At 37.9% G+C, this 9,110-nt stretch overlaps 1 protein-coding gene across 1 annotated transcript in view; it reads right to left on the reverse strand.

Annotated features, from left to right (window-relative positions):
• Positions 1-6,531: 6,531 nt before the first annotated feature.
• LOC137645571 (long-chain-fatty-acid--CoA ligase ACSBG2-like) overlaps positions 6,532-9,110 on the reverse strand; it is a 2,955-nt gene continuing 376 nt past the window's right edge. Inside the window, exon 1 of the mRNA XM_068378372.1 lies at positions 6,532-9,110. This exon is cut by the window's right edge and continues 376 nt beyond it. Coding sequence (XP_068234473.1) covers positions 6,532-9,110 — 2,579 coding nt within the window.

Here is a 9,110-nt window from a genome sequence, read left to right on the forward strand (position 1 = left end):
GAGGGAACACAGCGTAATAAAAGAAGTCAGACTTGTTTCTTCTGCATCTGTCCACCTGACAAAAAAAGAGTATAAGTGAATTTTTATCAAGGAACAGTGGATTCCAAAACAAGTGGGACTTCTTTTCTAGACTGAGTCTATATTGTAGATTATTTCCTTTGCATCTGGAAGGCCACACTCTATATTTCATTCTATGTTCTCAGCACCAAACATATTCCTGATCCACTATTCCAGTAAAATGGAATCTTCTTGAGGGAACACAGCGTACTAAAAGAAGTAACACTTGTTTCTTCTGCATCTGTCCACCTAACAAAGAAACAGTACAGGTGAATCTTTGTCAAGGAACAGTGCATTCCAAAATAAGTAGGACTTCTTCCCTCTGCTGAATCCTTCTTGCAGAATATTCCATTTGCATCTGGAAGGCCTTACATTAAAAGCTTATTCACTAAACTATACTAAAACTCAACTGAAACTTATACAAAAAATATTTTCCATTATATATATTTTTTTTGGATGTTTTATATTTTTTTATTTTTTTGGATTTTTATTTTTTTCTAAGTTCACAGCACTAAACTGAAAAATTCAACTGAAACTTATACTAAAAAATTCAACTGAAACTTATACTAAAAAAATTGAACTGAAACTTATACTAAAAAATTCAACTGAAACTTATACTAAAAATATTTTTCCACTATATATATATATTTTTTTTTCTTCAATTTTTTTTCATTTTTTTATTTTTTTTTTTTTTTCAATTTTTTTTAATTTTTTTGGATTTTTATTTTTTCTAAGTTCACAGCAGTAAACTGAAAAATTCAACTTAAAATTATACTAAAAAGTTCAACTGAAACTTATACTAAAAAATTTTATGTTTTTTATTTTTATTTTATTTTATTTTTTTTTTTACAGCTATAAACATAATCCTGATTCACTATTCCAGAACAATGGAATTTTCTTGAGGGAACACAGCGTCCCAAAAGAAGTCAGACTTATTTCTTCTGCATCTGTCCACCTGACAAAGAAAAAGTACAAGTGAATCTTTATCAAGGAACAGTGCATTCCAAAACAAGTGGGACTTCTTCTCTAGGCTGAGTCCATCTTGTAGATTATTTCCCTTGCATCTGGAAGGCCACACTCTATATTTCATTCTATGTTCTCAGCACCAAACATATTCCTGATCCACTATTCCAGTAAAATGGAATCTTTTTGAGGGAACACAGCGTACTAAAAGAAGTCAGACTTGTTTCTTCTGCATCTGTCCACCTGACAAAGAAACAGTAAAAGTGAATCTTTATCAAGGAACAGTGCATTCCAAAACAAGTGGGACTTCTTCTCAAGGCTGAGTCCATCTTGTAGATTATTTCCTTTGTATCTCAAGGGCCACACTCTATATTTCATTCTATGTTCTCAGCACCAAACATATTCCTGATCCACTATTCCAGTAAAATGGAATCTTCTTGAGGGAACACAGCGTACTAAAAGAAGTCAGACTCTTTTCTTTTGCATCTGTCCACCTGACAAAGAAACAGTACAGGTGAATCTTCATCAAGGGACAAAGCATAGTGGAGCAAGTCAGACTTCTTCTCTCTGCTGAGTTCATCTTGTAGAATATCCATTTGGTATTCAGAAGAGTTGGAGAATAGTCGCTATTTTTTTTTCCTTAAAGTTATCTTCTTTTTGTGATTTTTTTTCTTTTTTTAGAAGGATTTTTCAGTTCATGTATTTTTGTCTATAATATATGCATCGTTTGGGAAGCTTCTTAAGAGGGCACAGCATAATAGAAGAAGTAAGACTTGTTTCTTCTGCATTTGTCCACCTAACAAAGAAACAGTACAGGTGAATCTTTGTCAAGGAACAGTGCATTCCAAAACAAGTAAGACTTCTTCTCTAGGCTGAGTCCATCTTGTAGATTATTTCCTTTGCATCTGGAAGGCCACACTCTATATTTAATTCTATGTTCTCAGCACCAAACATATTGCTGATCCACTATTCCAGTAAAATGGAATCTTCTTGAGGGAACACAGCATACTAAAAGAAGTCAGACTTGTTTCTTCTGCATCTGTCCACCTGACAAAGAAACAGTACAAGTGAATCTTTATCAAGGAACAGTGCATTCCAAAACAAGTGGGACTTCTTCTCTAGGCTGAGTCCATCTTGTAGATTATTTCCTTTGCATCTGGAAGGCCACACTCTATATTTAATTCTATGTTCTCAGCACCAAACATATTGCTGATCCACTATTCCAGTAAAATGGAATCTTCTTGAGGGAACACAGCATACTAAAAGAAGTCAGACTTGTTTCTTCTGCATCTGTCCACCTAACAAAGAAACAGTACAAGTGAATCTTTATCAAGGAACAGTGCATTCCAAAACAAGTGGGACTTCTTCTCTAGGCTGAGTCCATCTTGTAGATTATTTCCCTTGCATCTGGAAGGCCACACTCTATATTTAATTCTATGTTCTCAGCACCAAACATATTGCTGATCCACTATTCCAGTAAAATGGAATCTTCTTGAGGGAACACAGCATACTAAAAGAAGTCAGACTTGTTTCTTCTGCATCTGTCCACCTAACAAAGAAACAGTACAGGTGAATCTTTGTCAAGGAACAGTGTATTCCAAAATAAGTAGGACTTCTTCCCTCTGCTGAATCCTTCTTGCAGAATCTTCCATTTGCATGTGGAAGGCCTGTCATTAAAAGTTTATTCACTAAACTATACTAAAACTCAACTGAAACTTATACAAAAAATATTTTCCATTATATATATATTTTTTTTGCATGTTTTATATTTTTTATTTTTTTGGATTTTTATTTTTTTTTAAGTTCACAGCACTAAACTGAAAAATTCAACTGAAACTTATACTAAAAAATTCAACTGAAACTTATACTAAAAAATTGAACTGAAACTTATACTAAAAAATTGAACTGAAACTTATACTAAAAAATTGAACTGAAACTTATACTAAAAATATTTTTCCACTATATATATATATTTTTTTTTCTTTAATTTTTTTTTCATTTTTTTATTTTTTTTATTTTTCAATTTTTTTAATTTCTTTGGATTTTTATTTTTTCTAAGTTCACAGCAGTAAACTGAAAAATTCAACTTAAAATTATACTAAAAAGTTCAACTGAAACTTATACTAAAAATTTGTATTTTTTTTATTTTTATTTTATTTTATTTTTTTTTTACAGCTATAAACATAATCCTGATTCACTATTCCAGAACAATGGAATCTTCTTGAGGGAACACAGCGTCCCAAAAGAAGTCAGACTTATTTCTTCTGCATCTGTCCACCTGACAAAGAAACAGTACAAGTGAATCTTTATCAAGGAACAGTGCATTCCAAAACAAGTGGGACTTCTTCTCTAGGCTGAGTCCATCTTGTAGATTATTTCCTATGTATCTGAAAGGCCGGACTCCATATTTTATTCTATGTTCTCAGCACCAAACATATTCCTGATCCACTATTCCAGTAAAATTTTATCTTCTTGAGGGAACACAGCGTCCTAAAAGAAGTCAGACTTGTTTCTTCTGCATCTGTTCACCTGACAAAGAAACAGTACAAGTGAATCTTTATCAATGAACAGTGCATTCCAAAACAAGTGGGACTTCTTCTCTAGGCTGAGTCCATCTTGTAGATTATTTCCTTTATATGTGAAAGGCCGGACTTCATATTTTATTCTATGTTCTCAGCACCAAACATATTCCTGATCCACTATTCCATTAAAATGGAATCTTCTTGAAGGAACACAGCGTACTAAAAGAAGTCAGACTTGTTTCTTCTGCATCTGTCCACCTGACAAAGAAACAGTACAAGTGAATCTTTATCAGGGAACAGTGCATTCCAAAACAAGTGGGACTTCTTCTCTAGGCTGAGTCCATCTTGTAGATTATTTCCTTTGCATCTGGAAGGCCACACTCTATATTTAATTCTATGTTCTCAGCACCAAACATATTGCTGATCCACTATTCCAGTAAAATGGAATCTTCTTGAGGGAACACAGCATACTAAAAGAAGTCAGACTTGTTTCTTCTGCATCTGTCCACCTGACAAAGAAACAGTACAAGTGAATCTTTATCAAGGAACAGTGCATTCCAAAACAAGTGGGACTTCTTCTCTAGGCTGAGTCCATCTTGTAGATTATTTCCTTTCTATCTGAAAGGCCACATTCTATATTTTATTCTATGTTCTCAGCACCAAACATATTTCTTATCCACTATTCCAGTAAAATGGAATCTTCTTGAGGGAACACAGCGTACTAAAAGAAGTCAGACTTGTTTCTTCGGCATATGTCCACCTGACAAAGAAACAGTACAGGTGAATCTTTATCAAGGAACAGTGCATTCCAAAACAAGTGGGACTTCTTCTCTAGACTGAGTCCATCTTGTAGATTATTTCCTTTGCATCTGGAAGGCCACACTCTATATTTCATTCCATGTTCTCAGCACCAAACATATTCCTGATCCACTATTCCATTAAAATGGAATCTTCTTGAGGGAACACAGCGTACTAAAAGAAGTCAGACTTGTTTCTTCTGCATCTGTCCACCTGACAAAGAAACAGTACAAGTGAATCTTTATCAAGGAACAGTGCATTCCAAAACAAGTGGGACTTCTTCTCTAGACTGAGTCCATCTTGTAGATTATTTCCCTTGCATATGGAAGGCCACACTCTATATTTCATTCTATGTTCTCAGCACCAAACATATTCCTGATCCACTATTTAAGTAAAATGGAATCTTCTTGAGGGAACACAGCGTACTAAAAGAAGTCAGACTTGTTTCTTCTGCATCTGTCCACCTGACAAAGAAACAGTACAAGTGAATCTTTATCAAGGAACAGTGCATTCCAAAACAAGTCGGACTTCTTCTCTAGACTGAGTCCATCTTGTAGATTATTTCCCTTGCATCTGGAAGGCCACATTCTATATTTCATTCTATGTTCTCAGCACCAAACATATTCCTGATCCACTATTTAAGTAAAATGAAATCTTCTTGAGGGAACACAGCGTACTAAAAGAAGTCAGACTTGTTTCTTCTACATCTGTCCACCTGACAAAGAAACAGTACAAGTGAATCTTTATCAAGGAACAGTGCATTCCAAAACAAGTGGGACTTCTTCTCTAGACTGAGTCCATCTTGTAGATTATTTCCCTTGCATCTGGAAGGCCACACTCTTTTTTTCATTCTATGTTCTCAGCACCAAACATATTCCTGATCCACTATTTAAGTAAAATGGAATCTTCTTGAGGGAACACAGCGTACTAAAAGAAGTCAGACTTGTTTCTTCTGCATCTGTCCACCTGACAAAGAAACAGTACAAGTGAATCTTTATCAAGGAACAGTGCATTCCAAAACAAGTGGGACTTCTTCTCTAGACTGAGTCCATCTTGTAGATTATTTCCCTTGCATCTGGAAGGCCACATTCTATATTTCATTCTATGTTCTCAGCACCAAACATATTCCTGATCCACTATTTAAGTAAAATGGAATCTTCTTGAGGGAACACAGCGTACTAAAAGAAGTCAGACTTGTTTCTTCTGCATCTGTCCACCTGACAAAGAAACAGTACAAGTGAATCTTTATCAAGGAACAGTGCATTCCAAAACAAGTGGGACTTCTACTCTAGACTGAGTCCATCTTGTAGATTATTTCCCTTGCATCTGGAAGGCCACACTCTATATTTCATTCCATGTTCTCAGCACCAAACATATTCCTGATCCACTATTTAAGTAAAATGGAATCTTCTTGAGGGAACACAGCGTACTAAAAGAAGTCAGACTTGTTCCTTCTGCATCTGTCCACCTGACAAAGAAACAGTACAAGTGAATCTTCATCAAGGGACAAAGCATAGTGGAGCAAGTCAGACTTCTTCCCTCTGCTGATTTCAACTTGTAGAATATCCCTTTGGTATCCAGAATAGATGGAGAGTAGCTGCCTTTTGTTCATCCTTTTAGCCATCTTCTTTTTTTTTTTTGGGGGGGGGGGAGATTTTGTAGTTTATATAATTTTTCTGTTATATGCAGCATTGGGGAATCTTCCCAAGAGAGTACAGCATTGTAGAAGAAGTCAGACTTGTTTTTTCTGCAATTGTCCACCTAACAAAGAAACAGTACAGGTGAATCTTTGCCAAGGGACAAAGCTTACTAGAATAAGTAAGACTTCTTCCCTCTGCTGTCTGTCTGTCTGTCTGTACAGAATGCCTTACCTTGTGTAAGACCCGGGCTCTTGCACAAGGTAAGGCAATCTATAAAGGCAGACAGATAAACAGCAGACGGAAGTCCCTCTGCTGATTTCAACTTGTAGAATATCCACTTGATATCCTGAATAGTCCCTATCTTGTTGTTTGCATGCTGCTATCCTCTTCTTTTTCGTCCTTATTTCTTTCTTATATTCACTTTTTATATTTTTTTTCTTTCCAGTTTTTATATATTTTTTTTTTGGATTTTCATTTTTTAAAGTTTTTTTTTCGGATTTTTAGTTTTTAATATATTTTTTGGTATTTTTCTTTTCCATAATTTTTTTAACTTAGACATCGTACATGTCATCAATAATATCTTGGTACTTTTTCAAAACTACTTCCATCCTGACCTTCATTGTCGGAGTCAGTTCTCCCCCCATTACGGAAAAGTCCATTGGCAAAATGGCCCACTTCTGTATTAAATATAAATGGTTTCTTGCCGTTTTATTAACTTCATCTATAGCCTCTTGAATGGCTTTCGTTACATTCTCATCAGGTCCGTCTAGAATATCCTGTATGGTGTTAGCCTGCGATCCTATCTCCCTGCACCACTTGACAGTACCCGGTGCCAGCGTGTCAAGGGGCAGCCCAGTGTAGGGGTCAATTTCAGTCGCAATTGGAAGGATCATCGTTAGGAACTTCTTTCCGTCGCCAATTACTACTGGGAAACTAACTCCAGGCAGCTTAGCTTTGACCTTCATCTCGATGGGCTCAGGGGCTATGTTATATCCTCCTGCCCCGATGATCAATCGCTTGATTCGGCCGGTGACATACAAGAAGTTATCGCTGTCCTTTCGGCCTATGTCGCCCGTGTATAACCATCCGTCGCTGTCCACGGTTTCCATGGTCTCCTGCTCTTTGTTCACGTAACCCATGGTGATATTGCGACCCTTCATCAGTATCTCCCCATTTCCTTTTTCATCAGGATTTAATATTTTTGTGAAATATCCGTCAGTTATTTGACCGCACGAACCAACCCTGAAGGCATCGGATTTGCCGATAGTATGTGGTCCAGTTGACTCAGATAATCCGTAGCTTTCGCAAAGAATAATTCCTAAACTGTGGAAAAATTCTACAATTTCGGGTGCTATGGGACCAGCGCCAGAAGCGAATTGCGTGCACTGCTGCAAGCCAAGTTCCTCTTTTATTTTCTGGAAGATGATCTTATCTGCAACGCCATACCCAAATGGTCTCTTAGTTTCTCCAGTCTGTCTCATTTTACTGTCCTTAAGGCCAATTGACCGAGCCAAATTGATAATCATTCTTTTAATCCACGGAGCGGCGTTCATTTCAAGGGAGATTAATTCGTAAAACTTCTCCCAGCCTCGCGGAATAGAAAAGAAGAAAGTGGGCTGTACATCCTGCAGCGTGAGCTTCATATTGGCACCCCGGAAGACGGTGCTCTCAGCGAAGTAAACCACCCCACCCGACACAAGGGATCCGTATAAATCGACCATAAGAGCCGCGATGTGAGCGGGCGTTAGGTAGCTTAGAAGGCGTAATTCCCGTGGTTTGATGCCTAATTTTGCTGTACCTGTGCGGGCCACCCATGTGATGTTATCGTGGTTAAGCATTACACCTTTGGATACGCCAGTCGTGCCGGAGGTGTATACAAGGAGGCAGCATTGGTTGATGGCTATTTGCTTCAGTCTTTCCTCCAGCTCTTCGTCCGATTCCTGCTCTCCGATCTCCAGTAGATTTTTCCAGCTATATACGTCGTCGTCATCTGCTTCCCCTCTATACTGTACGATTACGAATTTCTTGTTTAATTTTTCCTCAACCGCTTTTATTATTGACACCTCTTTGCTGCTTTCCACGACAAATATTTGGGCATCTGCGTCCTCTGCTATTTCCGTACAGGCTTCAACGCCGTTTGTGATATAAAGGCCAGTTGCAATGCCTCCTGCGTGAATGGCAGCCAGGTGGGCCACGTACCACTCTGGAGAATTGAAGCCAAATATGCAAACTGCACGGAATCTCTTGAGACCTAATTTTATGTAGGCCTTAGCAGCGAGATTCACCTGCCTGTAATATTCGCCGTAAGTGATTTCCTGCCACTGGCCCCCTTCCTTATAGCACATAGCAGGACAGTCTTTATATTTTTCTACCGCATCTTTGAATAAGGAGGGGACTGAGAGCGGTTTAAATGGGTCGCCCTCCTCAACGCGAATTTGTACAGGTTCCGTGCGAATGTGTGTCCTCAAAACACTTGCTGGTAAAATCTGGTCCGGTCCATTTTTCATTGCTGCATTGGTTAAAGCATCTTCCTCTACCTCCTCCTTCACTTCGTTCTCCTCCTCCTTCACTTCGTTCTCCTCCTCCTTCACTTCGTTCTCCTCAGGCTCATCTTCCCGTTCATCTTGGTCGTCATCATAGGCAGATTCTTCTTCCTCTTCATTCTCCTTCTGCTCGTCTTCCTCCTTCTCTTCTTTTACCTCCTCCTCCTCCTCCTTGTGGCTCTCCCGCTTTTGTGTTTCATCCTCCGTTTCTAAGTCTTGCAAGATTTCAATTTCTGCATTCTGGTCAAATGCCACATTTTCGACCTCAGCCAATAGTTCTTGCGTTCGGCTAAAGTCCTCAAGATGTTTATTTTTCAATCTGTGAAGAACGTTAGTCATCCTCTGCACATTGGCTCTCAGCAGGTGAATATGATCATGTAAGTTCCTCTCCCGATCGGCAGCTTTTTTTTCTTGTTTTTTAAACTCTTCCATCTTCAGTTTATCTACTTCCAGTCTATTATTTTGCTCCCTGATGATTTCCTTCAGAGAAGAGATCTCGTTATTTAGTTGTTCTTGGTCTCTCTTGCTCTTTTCTTGAACCTTTTTTATTTGTTCCGCTTTCCTTTTCATTTCCTCCAATTTCGTCA

Source organism: Palaemon carinicauda, chromosome 8, assembly GCF_036898095.1.
Source record: "Palaemon carinicauda isolate YSFRI2023 chromosome 8, ASM3689809v2, whole genome shotgun sequence".
NCBI classification, from domain to species: domain Eukaryota; kingdom Metazoa; phylum Arthropoda; class Malacostraca; order Decapoda; family Palaemonidae; genus Palaemon; species Palaemon carinicauda.